The sequence below is a fragment of the Lithobates pipiens genome, unplaced genomic scaffold (genome assembly GCF_037356315.1).
Source record: "Lithobates pipiens isolate NorthernLeopardFrog02 unplaced genomic scaffold, aLitPip1_a1.2 Scaffold_28, whole genome shotgun sequence".
Taxonomy (NCBI): Eukaryota; Metazoa; Chordata; class Amphibia; order Anura; family Ranidae; genus Lithobates; species Lithobates pipiens.
In genome coordinates this window covers 157912711-157932785 of record NW_027507789.1, presented here as the reverse complement: position 1 = coordinate 157932785, position 20075 = coordinate 157912711, and the positions used below count along the sequence as shown (strand labels likewise).

Below are 20075 nucleotides of genomic sequence, written 5' to 3'. Positions count from 1 at the left end.
AGTTATTTTGTTAAATTCCCGATAGTCAATGCAGGGACGTAGGGAGCGGTCCTTTTTTTCAACAAAGAAAATGCCAGCACCGGCAGGGGAAGTAGAAGGACGGATAAACCCCCTTTTCAGGTTCTCATCGATATAATCTTTCAGCGTGCCTAGCTCCTGCTCTGTTAGTGGAAAAATTCTTCCAAAAGGAACTTCAGTGCCTGGTAACAGTTCTATAGGGCAGTCATAAGGCCTGTGGGGGGGAAGAGTCTCTGCCCCTTTCTTGCTGAATACATCCAGAAAGTCTTTATAAGGTTCAGGGATGGACTGATGTAATTCCGGATCGACATCCAAACAGAGAAGCTGAGAGGAATCATTGGTTGGTCGGCCCAAGCAGTGTTGTTGACAGTATTTAGAAAGAAACTTAACTTCTCCTGTGGCCCAGTTTATGCTTGGATTGTGGGCCTGCAACCAGGGTATCCCCAGGATAATGGGAAACAGGGGGGAGGAGATGGCATCAAGACATAGGTGCTCCTGGTGACAGGTGCCCATAGTAGCCAGCAAAGGGACAGTCTCTTGCGTGACAGGACCAGAACTAAGAGCGGAGCCATCCGCTAGGTGTACAGCAAGCCCCTGAGCCTTGGGTAGAAGCGAGATGTGATGGTTGGCAGCGAAATTCAGATCGATGAAGCAGCTGCATGCTCCGGAGTCAATGATGGCTGACACTGGAAAATTCCCTGCTGGAAGCTGCAATGTGATGAGAAGAGCAAGGTGAGAACTGGGTTTTTGCAGAACAGAGGCACACATGGAGGAAGTGGAAACACACTTACGTGTCTTGTTGGGGCAGGCCCTGACATAGTGCCCAGGTTCCCCACAGTAGAGGCAAAGGTTATGAGCACGTCTGCGCTGCTTTTCTTCAGGGGTCAGCGAGGGCCAAAGCAAACCGAGCTGCATCGGTTCAGGAGCTTCCAGAGCAGGAGCAGAAGAGGTGGAAGGAAACTGACCAGCAGAACTGGGAACCTTGGGGAGCATCCAGGTGGGCGGAAGTGGCTGGAGGATCTCTCCAACCGGCGCTCCCTTAATCTGAATGGAGAGATTGACAAATTCATCCAGGGTTTGTGGTATTCCTACCCGTGCCAACTCATCCTTAAGGTGGTCAGAAAGTCCCATCCGGAATTGGTCACGCAAGGCGGCGTCATTCCAATCCGTGTCGGAACTCCAACGACGGAATTCCACCGCATAGTCCTCAGCCACCCTGCGACCTTAGAGAGAGTGCAGTGTGGCTTCTGCAGTCGCGGTCAATTGGGGGTCCTCATATAGTTGAGACATGGCCAAGAAGAAATCATCAAGGCTATCCAGGGTTCCAGATTTCTGCTCCGGCAGACGGTGGGCCCAGGTCTGAGGCTCGCCGGACAACAGGGATATCACAAAGCCCACCTTAGTTGCTTCTAGAGAAAATGTCCGGGGCTGCAGTGCGAAGTAAAGTTCACAAGAATTGTGAAACGCACGGTACTTGGTGTGATCACCAGAAAATCTTTCAGGCGTAGGTACTCGTGGCTCTGGAGGAAGCATCACTACGGAGGGTGTGGATGAAAGGCCGGTGGAAGAGGTTCCTTGAGGGTTAGATGAGGAGGACAAGGCTTGAACTTGCTCCTCCAACCTTGAGTAGCCTTCCTGGAGATTCTTCACGGCTTGGGTCAGACCAGCCAGGTGTCTGCATAATTCGTCCATGGGGGAGGCCCCCTGCCCGGGCTCAGTCATGGCTGCCTGATACTGTCAGACTAGCACTTACCAGACCGGTGAGTGCGCTTGGGCAGAGGGTGGTCTCCCGTACGTATCCGACTTACAACCCCTGATAGAGTAGACAGGTGGCTGAGAGTGCGGAGTGGTAAGAGAGCCTGTGGTGTGGCTCCAGGAGCAGGAACTCGCAGGAAACTTCAGCAGCAGGTATTTAGGCAGGACACAGGCAAAACTGGGTGCAGAGCAGGAACTGAGCAGGCAGGTCCGGGTTCAGGCAGGGTTCGGCAACAGGCAGACAGCAGAAGTACAGAAGAAGCAGGCAGGAGCAAGGTCAAACAGGCCGAGGTCAGGTGCAGGCAGAGGTCAGGGGTGTACAAGGAGAGCCGGGTCGTCAGGAGATCAGGAAGCAGAAATGCAGGATACAGGCAGCGGAACAGGAACCGGGGAGCTGTTGATCAGGCAGCACCTGAATGGACTAAGAAGCAGACCTAAATAGGCCGATTGGCGCCAAGCGCCGTGCGCGTGCGTGCGCCGTCGCGCACAGGCACGCGTGCGCGCACCCGGGCGCCAGCACACACCAGCGTAGCCCGAAGCACACACAACAGCACGCACCGGCACGCATCGACGCGCACCGGCGCCCGCAGGAGCGCGCACCACCTCGCGCACAGGAACGCGCACCCCCGCACGCACCGCCGCACATCGGCGCACACCAGCGTGCCCAGCACCGCAACCATCCAGGTAGCGTCCCTGACAGTGAGCGGCCTCTAATTAACAGCCAATAGAGCCGGCGGGCGTGCGTTCCACATTTACGATGTATCTATTATTTGCATTCCACATTCTTTTACGGATGGAGTATGTTAAACGGCCCCACCCCAAACCAAAATGTAGGATGGACACACCACCTCCCACATATAAAGAATGCCGCTATGTCCACACAAAAGTGAACAGTACATCCGCATATTGGGGACAAAAAAAAAAATCATAAAAATATATATATTTTCACTCATTAGAGCCCATATTTGTAATGTGAATGGCAATGCACTGCAAATATACCTCAAATTTAAAAATACTCCAGAATGATTCTAGTACGCATTGACCAAGGAGGTAAGACAGAAACCCACAAGAAAAAAAAAAATTCCCCAAAAAAATTCAAGCTTCATTGATGAAAGCATTGATGTCCTACTCCACGTTCATACCGAACGGAGACTGGGACTGGAGCACGTAGATTCAGTAAGTCTCTAACCGAGACACCCCTTTCGTCATGGCACCCCCCCTCCACGGGGGTACATATTTGTCAATGGCAACAAATTGTGTTCCCTTTGGATTACTGTTGTGAAACTCCTTATAGTGTCTAGGGACACTGTGTTTGGAGTCCTTACTTTTAACCAAAGCAATATGTTCCCCTACTCTAACTGAAAATGTCCTTGTTGTACGTCCACAAGGGCAAGTAATTAAATACACCACGTATCTGGTACTACACGTGCAAAACGTTTTAATAGTGTATTTATTTTTAGTAACTGATGACATAAACTCAACCATTTTATGTTTCCCTAATGTGTTGTATTGGCACACAACACATTTCTTACAAGGAAAGAAACCAATCAAGTTATGAAAAATGACGGGCGGACAGGTGGGTTTATAATATTTGGTGCAATACGGCTTTGTAAAGAAGGTGCTTCTTTAAAGAGAACTTTTGCTCACTCGGGTAATTTGGAACCAAGAATGGAATCATTTCTAAGAACATCCCAATGTCTGTTCACAATGGTTTTAATTTGTTTATGTTGTATTGAAAATTATGTTAACATGGCCCATATGAAACTCTCATCAGGTTCTCGTTGAGGTTTAATGGCTAAAAGGGAGTCTCTACTGACATTGGTTGCCTTTTGTAATTCTAAATCAAGGGTTTTGATGTCATATCCTTTATCAAGAAATCTTTGTTTCAAAGTTTCAGCCTGCACAATAAATGTATCCATGTCAGTGCAATTCCTCCGAAGCCTGAGAAATTGGCTGCGTGCAACTGAACCCAGCCACGATTTGTGGTGGCAACTGTCCATGGAAATAAAACCATTACGGTCTGTGGGCTTGAAATAGGTTTTAAATTCAAATCTGTTATAAACTATTCCTATTTCTAGGTCCAAAAAATAAATCTTATTGGTGCTCATGTCATATGACAAATTCTAATGACAGAGGTATAGTATTAGGAAGTCAAAGAATTCCTTCAAAGCATGTGCAGTGCCATTCCAAAGGAGGAGGATGTCGTCAATATACCTTGCCCACAAAATTAATGATGAGTTCTGTTGAGCATAGATGACATCCTCCTCCCATTTGGCCATAAAAAGTTCTGTGGCAAATTCTAAAAGCTCTACAAGATATTCACATTGGAACGGTGCAAGAGAGTGCTCACGATCAAGAAAATGGTGAAACGCCTCTATAACCCTTCCATGCGTCATGTACGTATAGAGAGACGCCACATCCGCCGTAGCAATAATACAATGGTCCTGGAGCTTAATATTCTCTAATTTCCTTATTGTAGCACCGGTATCCTTAAGATATGATGGTGTTTTTCTAACGAGGGTCTGTAAATAAAAATCTATATAACAACCTATGCGTGAGGTTATTGAATTCATGCCACTCACTATCAGTCTTCACGGGGGTTTAACTGGACCCTTGTGAATTTTGGGTAAATAATATATTCTGGGTATTAATCAAGGATGTTACAAAAAAAAACGCCCCCCTATGCACACCCCTCCGCATTCCTTGGACTAAACTCCTTATAGTTATACCTGTATTATAAACAGCAGCTGCTTAATATAAGAGTCCAAAATAGAAAATTGGCAATAGTACAAAAAACAAATAAAAGTCCTTTTGATAATATTGCAGCAGCCCTTTTTTCCTCATTCACATATGAACATTACTCTTCATGATCAATACAATGAGGTAGATACTGGAAAGGTAGAGTCTCTTATTGTGATTTGTGCACAGCTTCCACCCACGATTCACCACTTGTGGTAAAAAACACCTCTTTTGGGGGTGCACTCACCAGACCATAAATAAAATAGAGCCTTGATATCTCAAGCTTAGAAACTCCGCTTTCCACTGTCCGTCTCCAACCATCCACTAGGTGTCAGGGTTGATTCACATAGGGAGATCAAACAAAGATTATTCCTAGCATGGACACCAGCTGATGCTCCCTCAGATATCATGTATTGCTGAATAGTGCAATGAACACCATTAAAGAAATACGAGGACAGGTGTGTATATAGAAACTTTCCTTACACGCCAATCAGTGTGCACAGCTTAGACAGACTCCTCTCCCAACCAAAACAGCAGCATGTCAGTTCATATGGGGAGAGCCACAAAAATAGGGGCTATGAATGAATGTCTTAAGATTTTTTGCACATTTGGAACAGCTCACTGAGATACAGCATGTATCCTGGCTAGGAATCTGTCTAAGCTGTGCCCGTACGCTCACGAAACGCGTCACATTCCAGTGACATCATCTCTCCGCGTCTGCTGCTTTCCACGCTTCCTATGCTCCAAACCTCGTTTTGAGACCCATCTCCACCCCGGCCGGCATTTCCACCGTGCGGTGTAAACAACGAACGGCCTCCAAAGCGCAGCAGAGAGGATGAAATTATGACAACAACTGACGATCTCCCCCTGATGGACGATTTTTATAATTACATGCTCATGATGATCACATAAAATGCGAGTTGCCTGTGCATTTTTTTACAAAATAAATTGTGTGTTAAAATCTACACTCAGAGGCGCCCCTCTCCTTACTTTCTTCTAGAGTCTTTTAGAACCTGGTTTCAGTTCCCCATCGGAGGCAGCCCTGCTCGTGGATCATCTATTGTCATATTTCCTTCCCTGCAGTCATTGATTGTGGACTTATGTATGGACAATTTTGACATACCGTATATACTCGAGTATAAGCCGAGATTTTCAGCCTCTTTTTTGAGGCTGAAAGTGCCCCCCTCGGCTTATACTCGAGTCATCGCTGTCTGCCCGCTCGATCAGCGTGTCGAGCAGACAGACAGCGGCCATTCTATCATTCAAAAGCCGCGCCTCCAGCTCCGCCTTCGCCTGTGATAGGCGGAACACTGAATTTCCCAGCAGCCTGTGTTCCGCCTATCATGGACATCGTATCATCCTCGTACTACGGACGAGGATGATACGATGTCCGTGATAGGCGGAACACAGGCTGCTGGGAAATTCAGTGTTCCGCCTATCACAGGCGAAGGCGGAGGCTTTTGAATTTTACAATGGCCGCCGAGGCGCCGACGAAGAGGGCACGGGACGGAGGCAAGGCAAGGCACGGCACGGGACGGGACGGGACGGAGGCAAGGCAAGGCACGACACGGGACGGAGGCAAGGCACGGCGGCAAGGCACGGCACGGGACGGAGGCAAGGAGGCAAGGCACGGGACGGAGGCTCGGGACAAAGGCTCGGGACACAGGTAGGCTGGACACACACACACACACACACACACACACACACACACACACACACACACACACACACGGATGGATGGAGACACACACACGGATGGATGGATGGAGACACACACACGGATGGATGGATGGATGGAGACACACACACACAGGGATGGATGGATGGAGACACACACACACAGGGATGGATGGATGGATGGATGGATGGAGACACACACACACAGGGATGGATGGATGGATGGACACACACACACACAGGGATGGATGGACGGACACACAGGGATGGACGGACACACAGGGATGGACGGACACACAGGGATGGACGGACACACACACAGGGATGGACAGGCATGTCTCACCCTCGGCTTATACACGAGTCAATAAGTTTGCCAGTTTTTTGGGGGGTAAATTGGGGGCCTCGGCTTGTATTCGGGTCGGCCTATACTCGAGTATATACGGTAATGTATATATTGAAATAAACATAATTCAGTTATATTACCCTCCCCCCCCCCTTTCATTTTCTCCTTTTTCTCTATTTTCTTCCAGTTTTATTTTAATTAATTTAGTATATATTTGCTATTCCAATAGAAATATTTTTTCTTGGTCCCCCTAAAAATAAGTAATAAATAATCTTTTGACAATCCTCATTACCAATGAGTTGCGCCATTTTAGTGTGTTAGCTGCTTCTTAACATTTGGATAGCGCAGTGCTTTTTTGGTTTTATTTTTTGTACACTTAGCACCAATCAGCCTAAAATATTGGCTGCAAAAAACGGCATCATATATTGGCCATCGGCTGGCCCGATTTCCAAATACCGGCATCGGCCAGAGAAAGACCCATATGGGCTGACCTCTAGACACTGTTTTCCCATTTTTTGGGACTCAAAGACCTCTTGCTGTGAATATATCAGAATCTAGAGACTGCAGTGCGTAGGATCAGCCGGATCTCCTCATCATGCATAAAATGTAAGCGTTCTCTGCATAGGGACAGTTATATTCCTTGCAGGGTTTCACTCCAGGTTTTCTGGTCCCCCATTAGGGAGCTCAGCAACCTCACAGATGGAAGTACACCATTGCATTTTACCTCCTCTTCTTACATTTTATCCAACCATCTAATAAACCACAAAGCTATAATGAACTATCCCACAACCTCTGTCTTCTTCCCTTTTTCTTTTTCTTCTTGGAGGCACCCCAGTTATGTTCTTTTATTCCTTGTTATTTTTTCTGTACTGGAAGCAGTTAGGCCAAGAATTTATTTAGGACTCGTATTCCATGACGAGTAGATTCTAGACTGATTTGTCGTTTCTAAAAGTCTAAATCCAGGAACAAAAATTGTATGTACAACGGCTAACTAATCTTTAGATGCGGTGGCTGCATTCATTTTCTATGTTTTTTATTTTGATCGACTGCTCCTGCCGGTAACACACTTCATGTCCTTAGGTGACAATTCTCAGCAGGAAGTGTGTTAGGACTACAGAACTCCCCCCATTCTCATCTCCATAACATAGGGAAGGGTGGTTGAACTAGATGACTTGTGTCTTTTTTCAACCTGACTAACTATGTAACTATGTATTCTGTAGTTTACAAAGGTGAACTGGGCAAGACTGGAAAGCTTGCTTCAGCAAAAAACTGCAGTTTTGCACACTTTCAATGTTATGATTAACAGATTAAAATGGACAAATAACAGAAATTCATTGGTTTTACATACACTTTATAGAAAATCTTTGAGAAAGAAAATCCATAGATCAGAAACTCACCTGCAGCTTTTTATTTTCAGCCTCAATTTTTTCCAGATCCATCATCTTTTGCTTTACTTCTTTTTGTAAATCCTGCACTTGTTTCCTGTTTTAGGAAAAAATAAATGCATGATTGCATGTTTATGGTAATTTATGGTCTTTTTAAAAAAAAAAAATTGGCTAAAAGTAAGGGAGGTTTATAACCCCCTTTTTTTGTTGCCATTGGAGAGATTTCCCTTCACTTCCTGTCCTACAAACAAACCACAAATGAAGACTGGAGACTAATCTGTGCTTATCAATATAGAAATGATCTACTGCTGGTTTAGAAAAAACACAATGCGTGGCAATAAATTCATAAAAGCCTACAAGCATGATGGAATAAATATATCATACGAGCACTTGACATGCTGAGGACAAAATTTTTTTTTAAAAATTGTGCTTTCTTAATTTGTTTATTTTTGAATTTTTAATATTCGTTTACAAAAGCTTGTAGGCTTTTATGAATTCATTGCCATGCATGGTGTGTTCTTTCTAAACCAGCAGTAGAGGATTTCTAGATTGATAAGCACAGATTGGTCTCCAGTCTTCATTTGTACTCTAGTGTTTACTCATGGTGGGTGCCATTTTCTTGTAGAATGTTTATCAAGGAATTTTTGATCACGTGAATGGAGCAGTTTATCCACATGCTGACCAGCGCACAATGATATACGTCGCCACAATGGCACGGCTGGACAAATGGCCGTACAGGTACGTCCCCTTTAAGATGCAGCATTGTGGGCCTGTTGCATGCTCTGTGACCATGCCCTCGGGTCACGCGGACTCCATGTCCACCGGGTACCTGCGATCGTGCCACGGAGCAGAAGAATGGGGAGATGCCTTTGTAAACAAGGCATTTCCCCATTCTAATTAGTGACATGACAGGGATCTACTGCTCCCTGTGATCGGGAGCTGTGATCTCTGTCATGTGCGTGGTAGTCCTCCCCCCCCCCCCACAGTTAGAATCACTCCCTAGGACACACTTAACCCCTTGATCGCCCCCTAGTCTTTAACCACTTCCCTGCCAGTGTAATTTGCACAGTAATCAGTGCATTTTTATAGCACTGATCACTGTATAAATGACAATGGTGTCAAAAGTGTCCAATGTGTCCGCCATAATGTCTCAGTCACGATAAAAATCGCAGATCGCCGCCATTACTAATAAAAAAAATTAACAATAAAAATGCCATTAATATATCCCCTATTTTGTAGACGCTATAACTTTTGCGCAAACCAATCAATATACGCTTATTGCGTTTTATTTTTTTTTACCAAAAATATTTAGAAGAATACACATTGGCCTAAACTGAGGAAAAAAATTAGTTTTTTTTATATTTTTTAGGGGAATATTTATTGTAGCAAAAAATATTGATTTTTTTTTTAAATTGTCACTCTTTTTTTGTTAAACCACTTGCTTACTGGGCACTTAAACCCCCCTCAGTCCCAGACCAATTTTCAGCTTTCAGCGCTGATGCACTTTGAATGACAATTGCGCGGGCATACAACACTGTACCCAAATTAAATTTTTATCATTTTTTTCCCACAAATAGAGCTTTCTTTTGGTGGTATTTAGTTACAGCTGGGAGTTTTATTTTTTGCTAAACAAACAAAAAAAGATGCAAAAAAAAAAAAAAAAAAAAAAATCATGTTTTAATAGTTTGTTATAAAATTTTGCAAACGGGTCATTTTTCTCCTTCATTGAATTGCGCTGATTAGGCGGCACTGATGGCTGCATTGGTGGGCACTGATGGGCTGCATTGGTGGGCACTGATGGGCTGCATTGGTGGGCACTGATAGGCTGCACTGGTGGGCACTGATAGGCATAGTTAAGGCGGCACTAATAGGCACAGATAAGGCGGCACCGATGGGCACAGATAAGGCGGCACTGATGGGCAAAGATGGGCACAGATAAGATGGCATGGATGGGTGGCACGGATAAGTGGCATGGATGGGTGGCACGGATGGGCACTGATAGGTACCACTGATAGATGGGACTGATGGGCACTGATAGGTGGCACTGATAGGTGGCTCTGATAGGTGGCACTGCTGGGCACTGATGGGCGGCACTGCTGGGCACTGATGGGCGGCACTGCTGGGCACTGATGGGCGGCACTGGGGTGCAGCACCTTTGAGGCACATTGTGGGCACTGTGGGTGGCACTGTGGGTGGCACTGTTGGTGGCACTGCTGGATGGCACTGTGGGGGCACTGTGGGTGGCACTGTGGGCACTATGGGCACTGCTGGGGGGCACTGATGGGGGGCACTGATGGGGGGCACTTACTTTTATTCAGGATGGCACTGCGGTGGGCAGGTGGGCACTGGCAGGGGGCAGGTGGTCAGCTGTATTGCTGGCCGTGATCGGGACTGATGTCCCGATCACGGCCGCCGGTGATCGGCTTTTTTTTTCTCTCCTCGCGCTGTCAGCGCGAGGAGGAATAATAGCCGATTACCGGCTCCGTTCTATCACATGATCAGCTGTCATTGGCTGACAGCTGATCACGTGATAAGGGGTCGGGATCGACCCCTTGCACGGATCGGTGATCAGGCGAGTCTCACGGACTCGCCGATCACAGAGCGCGCCGCGTTAATCCGCGCTAATGCCGTCATTTGGCAATAGCGCGGATCCCAAGTGGTTAAAGGGCATAAAATAAAAACCGCAGAGGTGATCAAATACCACCAAAAGAAAGCTATTTGTGAGGGAAAAAAGATGCAAATTTTGCTTGGGTACAACCTCACACAACCGCCTAATTGTCAGTTAAAGCGATGCAGTGCCAAATTGCAAAAAGTGCTCTGGTCAGAAAGGGGGTAAATTCTTCCAGGGCTGTAAGTGGCTATAACTCTGGTCTTTGTCATTGCACATTTATGCTCCTGTTCCCCTGATGATGCTCTGTGATGCGAAACGCGTTGGATGGGGCCACGAACACATGATGTCACACGCCCCCCTGTTGCCCAGTTGTCGGCAGGGCTCCATGCTGCTTGAATGCTTTTGATCCTCCTGATCCATGTGAGTAACTTGTGGTGTTTTGTTTTAAACAATTAATGTGTACTAGCAGTATTCACGCTATGTGCGGCCTATGTCCTTTTTCCTCTATGGCGGCTATCTTAGTTGGATCCAAGGTTGTGGCGATGGTATTGGTGTATATTACATGTTGAAACCCAGTGGACTATACTGATTCTATATAGAGACACCCGGAGGGATCTATTACTTATATATACTGTATGTATGCTTGATCTCTGTAATTGTAGATCACAACCATCTAGTAAGAGGCTTGATTAAATTCTGATACTCTGTTAATTTGTACATGTTTGATGAATCACGTGTGTGATTTGCAAAGATTGCTGATAGAACAGACTATATTCGATTTTCATGTGGAGAAAGGCTGCACTTGTCATCTCTTGGCAATAGTCAGCATGACCGGGATCACATAGAAAGATACAAGTGGTCATAAATCCTTACATATACTTAGTGAGGTGACTGGCCTCAGGCGATACACAGGGATAAAACAAATCCTCCTACATAAGTTGTACCTGTCTATCTGCAATCTTCTCTTCTCTACAATCGTTCAAAGTCCAGAATTTATAAAGCTTTTCTGAGCTTTCAGAAAGCAGGGGGCAGAGAGCTGAAATTGCACTCTGCATAGCTCAGTGAGGACAGCACTGATAGCTGATTGGAGGGAAGAGACACCCCCCACCCCCTTTCACACAGCACAAAGGAACAGAGCTAAGGCTATCAATCACAGGGTGTGTGCGGGAGCTCCCTCCCCTCTCACCTTTATTTCTTGGTGTCAGGAAGTGACTTATGCTGATAGCAGAGGAACAAAGCAATAGACAGAAATTACACTTAGTGCTCTGGATTGAGACAAGTATACATGATAGAGGTGTGTGCTTTGTTCATATTCCATGTCCAAGGTTTACAACCACTTTACCCAAAATGTGTTGCTATAGATTTGGATAGAGTGCAAATTGTTTAAGCCTTTGTCAGACTTTACCATGGAAGTCACAGGCAATAAAAGCACTCTTCTAGTACTCTGGGGGAAGGTAAGAACATCTAAGTATTATTTGCTTTTTGTATCTTCATTAAAGAGATTTCTCTTCTGTCTTATTCAGTAGTAGTTAATAAGTAGTAACAATAAAACAATAAACTGACGCGTTTCGGCAATAGCGGAAAAGCGTCAGTTTATTGTTTTACTGTCACTCTGATGTACCAATAAACGACACAAGGATTACAGTTTTGCCGGCTCTTCTTACTACTGTTGCATTGGAGTGTGTTAAGATACATCGAGGCTCAGCACCTGTGAGTGGACCTGGTGTATGGATTGAGTTGTCCCTGCAGAGAGCGCTGTTACCTTTTTTCATCTTCCTAATCAGGACAGAGACAGCAAAATTGTAGAATAGTAGAAGTACCCTCATAAATAAATGCAATTGGCAAGTTGCAAGTTTATTGAGAATAAAACTGTCCATATTTATCGAGGGGATAATATATTATAACTGGATACTGACATTTATAGGTAAAGTTGATCCGGGGAAAATCCTATCGCCTCTTGGGGGATCAGGGAGGAATTTTTTCCCCTGCTGTAGCAGATTGGATCCTGCTTTGCTGGGGTTTTTGCCTTCCTCTGGATCAAATGTGAGTAAAGGATTGTGTATATGGGATTGTATGGTTTTTGCCACCCTTTATTGGTTGAACTAGATAGTTTTGTGTCATTTTTCAACCAGACTAACTATGCCACATTAAGAAAACAGAATTCAGTAGTATGCAATATATGCAAAGAGCCATCATTTACGTATACATACAATAGCACCTCTGATTCTTGGTTCTTTCTCAACCACGACTCTTTTTCCGATTCAAGGTTCTCCACTTTGATTTGCAGATCCTGATTAATTGGACAAATACATTACTTTAGATGCTGATAATGTGTGACTTCAATGAGCTACTTGTCAACTAAGGTACATTTATAACTGACATGAACACAAGCGGGTAAAGTGGTAAGGACCAGGCCTATTCTGACACTTCTCTCCTACATTAAAAAAATCTGTTCTAGAAATCTACTCAAACATTATAAAAAAATTTTTTTTTTAAGCAGAGGCCATAGTGAATAAAATGGCAGGCGTTGCAATATTTTATGTCACACGGTATTTGCTCAGTGTTTTTTTCAAATGCACAAATACTGGGCATTTTTACCAGCCCAATTTTCAGCTTTCCGCTTTCACTGCGCGGTCATCCAACACTGTACTCAAATTAAACTTTTATAATTTTCTTCACAAAAATAGAGGTTTCTTTTGGTGGTATTTAATCACAACTGGAGCTTTTATTTTTTGCTAAATAAACAAAAACAATGTAAAAAAAAATGTTTTTCTTCGTTTCTGTCAGAATTTTGTAAATAAGTAAATTTTCTCCTTCACTGATGTGCGCTGATGAGGCAGCACTGATGGGCACTGACAAGACAGCACTGAAGGGCACTGATGAGGTGGCTCTGATGAGGAGGCACTAATATGCAACACTGATGGGCACTGATATGCAGCACTGATAGGCGGCGGTGTTGGGCACTAATGGGCAGCACTGATGGGCACCACTGACTTGCATCATTGATGGGCACTGATTGGCATCACTGCTGGGCACAAACTGGCATCACTGATGGGCACAGATTGGTATCACTTCTGTCTGGTCACATTGTGGCAGCACTGCTTGGCACTGTTGGGGCTGCACTGATAATCAGGGCACTGATTACATACACAGGTTTCCCCTGTGAGGAGATGCCGCTGATTGGCTCTCCTCAACACTCTGTCAGCGTGAGGCAAGGAGTAAACTTATGTAAACAAAGCATTTCCTTGTTTACATATGATCAGCTGTTATTGGACACAGCTGATCATATGGGTAAAGAGCCACGTATTCAGCTCTTTACCGAGATCTGGGCTTGCGCATTGTCCCAGGGGCACATCATGCCTTCGTTTGCGCACCCGACTGGGGCGACATCATATTTTTGTAAAATATGAAAGATTATGCCAAGTAAATAGATACCTAATATGTCATGCTTTAAAATTGTGCACTCTTAATGTGGTATGAACACCGTTAACATATGCAGGCGTGACTTACGTATGCATTCACCACTGTGCACGAGCATGGGGGGACAGGGGTGCGTTAAAATGTATTTATTATTGTTTATTTTGTTACTTATTTTACACTATCCCTTTAAAAAAAAATTTATCACATTTGATGTCACAAGTAATGGAAACATCCATTTCTTGTAACAATAAGAACCCACATCTCTCCTCTACAATGGAAAGCACTAGATCAGAAAAAAAAAACATTGACCTAATGCTTTCCAAACAAAAAAAAGGGGTTGTTTACATTGGCTGTGAAACAGAAGTGATGTCATGGTGTCGCTCCCAGCCTCCCAGGTCACAGAGTTGAGCAGAGGCCATCTTTCCTCTGCTAATCTCTATGACCAGCTGCCGCAACCGCCAGATCGGTTTCTGGGCTTCCCAATGAACCAGGTAAGCCCGAGAACCACTGGAAAGCAGTGGGACGGGACGACCCATCCCACCACTTCTAAAAGTAACGTAGCGACTAATCAGCCGATTGGCTCACTTTTATCGAAAAGAACAGCGGCTGCTGAAAACACAGGTATTCCACTTCAGAACCATTAAATATATTTCCAGTTAGGCGGTCTTGAAATTAACCCAAAACATAAAATGTATTATATTTCAGCTTACCAATCATTATATGTGGTGGCTGCATTCGTTATCTTTTTTTAGACTTTTTTCCCTCTTTTCATCTGGCTATTTGGCCAATAACACACCTCCTGTATTTGAGTGCTCCCATTCTAGATGAAAGAGCGCAGAGAGCATCTTTGGCCGGTAGCATTGTCAGTCCAGGGGGGGGGGGGGGGTGTGTTATGCCGCATACACATGACCGGACTTTCCGTCGAAATGAAGCCTGACGGACTTTTTGACTGACTTTTCGACAGAGTTCCACTGAAATGGACTTGCCTACACATGATCACACCAAATTCAGATCGTTTCACGCAATGACGTATGATGGGACTAGAAAAAGGAAGTTCAATAGCCAGTAGCCAATAGCTGCCCTTGCATCGTTGTTGGTCCATGGGACCTGCATACAGACGAGTGGTTTTCTCGATAGGAACTGGTTCCGGCGGAAAGATTTGAAACATGTTCTATTTCTAAAGTCCGTCAGATTTTTCTAAAGAAAAAGGTCCGATGAAGCCCACACACAATCTTTTCTGACGAAAAGTCTGGTCGTGTGTTCACGGCATAAGATGTACTACCAGATTTAGATACACTAACAAATTAAAGCCAAACCCCAGCTAATACTTTATAAGCAGTTACAGCAACAGTTTTTTCCATTTTGGGATAAAGGTTTTACATGATTAAATACAGTTGTGCTCATAAGTTTACATACCCTGGCAGAATTTATAATTTCTTGGCTATTTTTCAGAGAATATGAATAACACAAAAACATTTCGTTCACTCATGGTTAGTGTTTGGCTGAAGCCATTTATTATCAATCAACTGATTACTCTTTTTAAATCATAATCACAACAGAAACTACCCAAATGACCCTGATCAAAAGTTTACATACCCTGGTGATTTTGGCCTGATAACATGCATACAAGTTGACACAAAAGGATTTGAATGGCTATTAAAGGTAACCATCCTCACCTGTCATCTGTTTGCTTGTAATCAATGTGTGTGTATAAAAGGTCAATGAGTTTCTGGACTCCTGACAGATCCTTACATCTTTCATCCAGTGCTGTGCTGACGTTTCTGGATTTTGAATCATGGGGAAAGCAAAAGAATTGTCAAAGGATCTGCGGGAAAAGGTAGTTGAACTGTATAAACGAGGAAAGGGATAAAAAAGATATCCAAGGAATTGAGAATGCCAATCAGTAATGTTCAAACTTTAATCAAGAAGTGGAAAATGAGAGGTTCTGTTGAAACCAAACCACGGTCAGGTAGACCAACTAAAATTTCAGCCACATCTGCCAGGAAAATTGTTTGGGATGCAAAGAAAAACCCACAAATAACTTCAGGTGAAATACAAGACTCTGAAAACATGTGGTGTGGCTGTTTCAAGATGTACAATAAGGAGGCACTTGAAGAAAGATGGGCTGCATGGTCGAGTCTCCAGATGAAAGCCATTACTACTCAAATGTCACAAAGTATCCCACTTACAATACGCCAAACAGCACAGAGACTAGCCTCAAACATTCTGGCACAAAGTTATTTGGGGTGATGAGACCAAAATTGAGCTTTTTGGCCACAACCATAAACACTACATTTGGAGAGGAGTCAACAAGGCCTATGATGAAAGGTACATCATTCCTACTGTGAAACACGGAGGTGGATCGCTGAAGTTTTGAAGATGTGTGAGCTACAAAAGGCACAGGAAATTTGGTTAAAATTGATGGCAAGATGAATGCAGTATGTTATCAAAAAATACTGGAGGAACATTTGCATTCATCAGCCAGGAAGTTGTGCATGGGACGTACTTGGACATTCCAACATGACAATGATCCAAAACACAAGGCCAAATCGATCTGTCATTGATTACAGCAGAATAAAGTGAATGTTCTGGAGTGGCCATCTCAGACTCCTGACCTCAATATCATTGAGCCACTCTGGGGAGATCTCAAACATGCAGTTTATGCAAGACAGCCCAAGAATTTACAGGAACTGGAGGGTTTTTGCCAAGAGGAATGAGCAGCTTTACCATCTGAGAAGATAAAGAGCCTCATCCACAAATACCACAAAAGACTTCAAGCTGTCATTGATGTGAGGGGGCAATACGTGGTATTAAGAATTGGGCTTTTGATCAGGGTCATTTGGGCAGTTTCTGTTGTCATTATGATTTAAAAAGAGTGAAAGGATATTTTTTTTTTTTTTTTGCGTTATCATTCATATTCTCTGAAAAATGGCCAAGAAATCATAAATTCTGACAGGGTATGTAAACTGGTGAGTACAACTGTATAAGCTGATCATAGTAAACACCCCTGTCAGTAATAAATGGTTTGACTCAATCCTCTAACTGTTACATCTGCAAGAGAGCTTGCTGTGTTAAAAAACAACAAACTTTACTGGCTGTATCACCAGGTGAAAAAAAGGGAAAGAAAGCCTAAAAAAGAAAACGAATGCAGTATTCACATCTGAGATTTGGTAAGCTTCAATATAATATATAATAGAATATAATAAATTGGGTTTAATGCCGTTTTCAATCAAGCTGAGATCTTGGTACTGACTTTAAGAGCCAGCAAAGGGCTTTCTGAAAAAAGTGATCAGGCGGCTCTAAAAATGCCTGATCACTTTTATGGAGCTCTCAAAAAGCACACCTCCTGTTGGCATCACCTGTGGTGGTTTCTGGGCATTACTGTTCCTCCAAGGACCCCAGGACCACAGCAAATAGCTTCCCAATAAAAACAAGAGGGAACATCAATTCCTTGATCTGTCCTGCAACTAATGAACCCGGAAGCTGTGTGTATTATGTCACTTCCAGGATCACAGCTGTCATTCCTTGGCGAATGTAGCCAGAGGATACAGCTATTCAAACACAATCTGTTTTTGAATAGCTGTATTGGAGGGCAGGGGACACATAGGAGTTGATTTACTAAAGGCAAAAAGACTGTGCACTCTGCACTTTCTCCAGAGCTTAGTAAATAAGGTAAAGCTTCACTTTGCAAAGAATAACCAATCACATACAAGGAAAATAAAAAAATAATAAAATTTTTGCTTGCATGTGATTGGATGATAGAATTCAGCAGAGCTTCCCATCAATTACATTGATGGAGCAACTGATCTTGCAGTGTGCAACTGCAAAGTGCACAGTCTATTTGCATTTAGTAAATTAACCCAGCTGTTTCCATAAAGAATACCGGTCACCTGCAAATGGTTAGAATCCTTGTGATAGATAAAGAAAAAATGTAAATATATAGAATACATTGAAATGTTCACCCCATCACACACCCAACTTGAAAAGCGCAGCATAGGACAAGCATGTGTATATAAACATAAATTGCGCCGCACATACGAGTTATGGTCACTAACATTGGAGTAAAAGTAATAATTCTATTGCCATAATTCATGGTTAACTCTAAACTTATAACCTGTGAAGGCTTTAAAGAGTCACCTATGGAGAATTTTGAATACCGTAGTTTTTTGCAATTCTACAGGTGTACAATTTTATAGCCCAACATGTTTGGTATCTCTTTTGATGCAACCCCTTCTTTTATATTTTACTGAAAAATTGGGTTTTGTGTTTGTGTGCACTAGAAATAATTTTAGTGTATTTTTTCCTGAAAATATGCTTTTGATAAATAACTTCACAAATATTGTACAACATAAAAAATTGTATCCACCACCATTTTATTCTCCAGGGTAAAAAAAGTGCAAAGTGCACATGACAGCTGTGAATTTCTGGCAGGATAAACAGGTATTTTGTTGCTCTTATCACACAGATATAACAAAATGCTTTCAATATAGTATGAATAACATCAAAAGGTAGCAAATAAGAAAAAATCATTGTTAGGCTTTACAGTACATACACTTTAACCACTTCAATACCGGGCACTTTCCCCCATTCCTGCCCAGGACAATTTTCAGCTTTCGGCGCTGTCGCACTTTGAATGACAATTGCTCGGTCATGCAACACTCAAACCAAACTTTATTTTTATAATTTTCTTCCCACAAATGGAGCTTTTTTTTGGTGGTATTTGATCACCTCTGGGGTTTTAATTTTTTTGCTAGACAAAATAAAAAAGACCAACATTTTTGGAATTTTTTTCTTTGTTTCTGTTATACAATTTTGTTTTCTCCTTCACTGATGAGGCTGCACTGATAAGGAGGCACTAATATGTAGAATTGATGGGCACTGATAGGTGGCACTGATGGGCACTGATAGAGGGCACTGATAGGCACTGATAGGGGGCACTGATAGGCAATTATAGGGGGCACTGATGGGAAATTATAGGGGGCACTGATGGGCACTGACAGGCGACACTGATGTGCACTGATAGGCAGCACCAATTGGCACTGACAAGTGGCACTGATGGACACTAATAGATGGCACTGATGGACAGCACTGGTGATGAGGTTCTGAAAGGTGTTACTGATGGGCACTGTGATGGCCCCTGATTGGCACTGTGGTGGGCACTGACTGGCAGCTTATGGGCATGGATTTGCAGCTGTGGTGGGCACCTCTCAAGGGGGCTGCGCTGATGATCAATGTGCTGACACCCACTCTGACAGAGAGAGCTGTCGATCGTCTCCCCCTGTCAGTGTGAACCGAGGAAAGCCGTTTATGGCAAAGCCGTTTATGGCACCCGCCTCTCAGCCAATCAGATGGCCGGGTCTGTTACTGGTCACCTGAGTGGCTGAAACGTCAGGCGCTGTGATTGGATGAGGAGGACGGGAGAAGACACATGGAGGGGAGAAGACGCATGGAAGACAATGCTCGCCGTCACCCACTGCCCCGCCGAGACAGGGTAAGTGCCCAGCAGATGGCGAGCGGGCAGGAGCGAAGGGGGATCACATTGGCAGCATTGGATGGCACAGTGGCAGCATTGGATGGCACAGTGGCAGCATTGGGAGTATTTGATGTCATAGTGGCAGCATTGGAAGCATTGGATGGGACAGTGGCAGCATTGGATGGCACAGTGGGAGCATTTGATGGCACAGTGGGAGCATTTGATGGCACAGTGGCAGCATTGGGAGCATTGGATGGGACAGTGGCAGCATTTGATGGCACAGTGGGAGCATTTGATGCCACAGTGGGAGCATTTGATGGCACAGTGGGAACATTTGATGGCACAGTGGCATTATTGGGAGCATTTGATGGCACAGTGACAGCATTGGATGGCACAGTGGGAGCATTTTATGGCACAGTGGCAGCACTGGGAGCATTTGATGGCACAGTGGCAACATTGGATGGAACAGTGGCAGCGTTTGATGTGCACAGTGGCTGTGTTTGATGGGACAGTGGCTGGAACTGAGCGGCACAGTGGCTGCGTTTGATGGCACAGTGGCTGCGTTTGATGGCACAGTGGCTGCGTTTGATGGCACAGTGGCACCGTTTGATGGGCACAGTGGCACCGTTTGATGGGCACAGTTACAGTGGCTGC

At 44.1% G+C, this 20075-nt stretch overlaps 1 protein-coding gene across 8 annotated transcripts in view; it reads right to left on the bottom strand.

Moving 5' to 3' along the window:
- The window catches only part of CALCOCO2 (calcium binding and coiled-coil domain 2), a 209473-nt gene that overhangs the window by 80988 nt on the left and 108410 nt on the right, over positions 1-20075 (bottom strand). For all 8 annotated transcript variants that reach the window (XM_077459788.1, XM_077459784.1, XM_077459780.1 and 5 more), the window contains 2 exons: positions 12739-12818; positions 7930-8014 (listed from right to left, as the gene is read on the bottom strand). In XM_077459788.1, coding sequence (XP_077315914.1) covers positions 7930-8014; positions 12739-12818 — 165 coding nt within the window. The remainder of the gene's footprint in view (positions 1-7929; positions 8015-12738; positions 12819-20075) is intronic.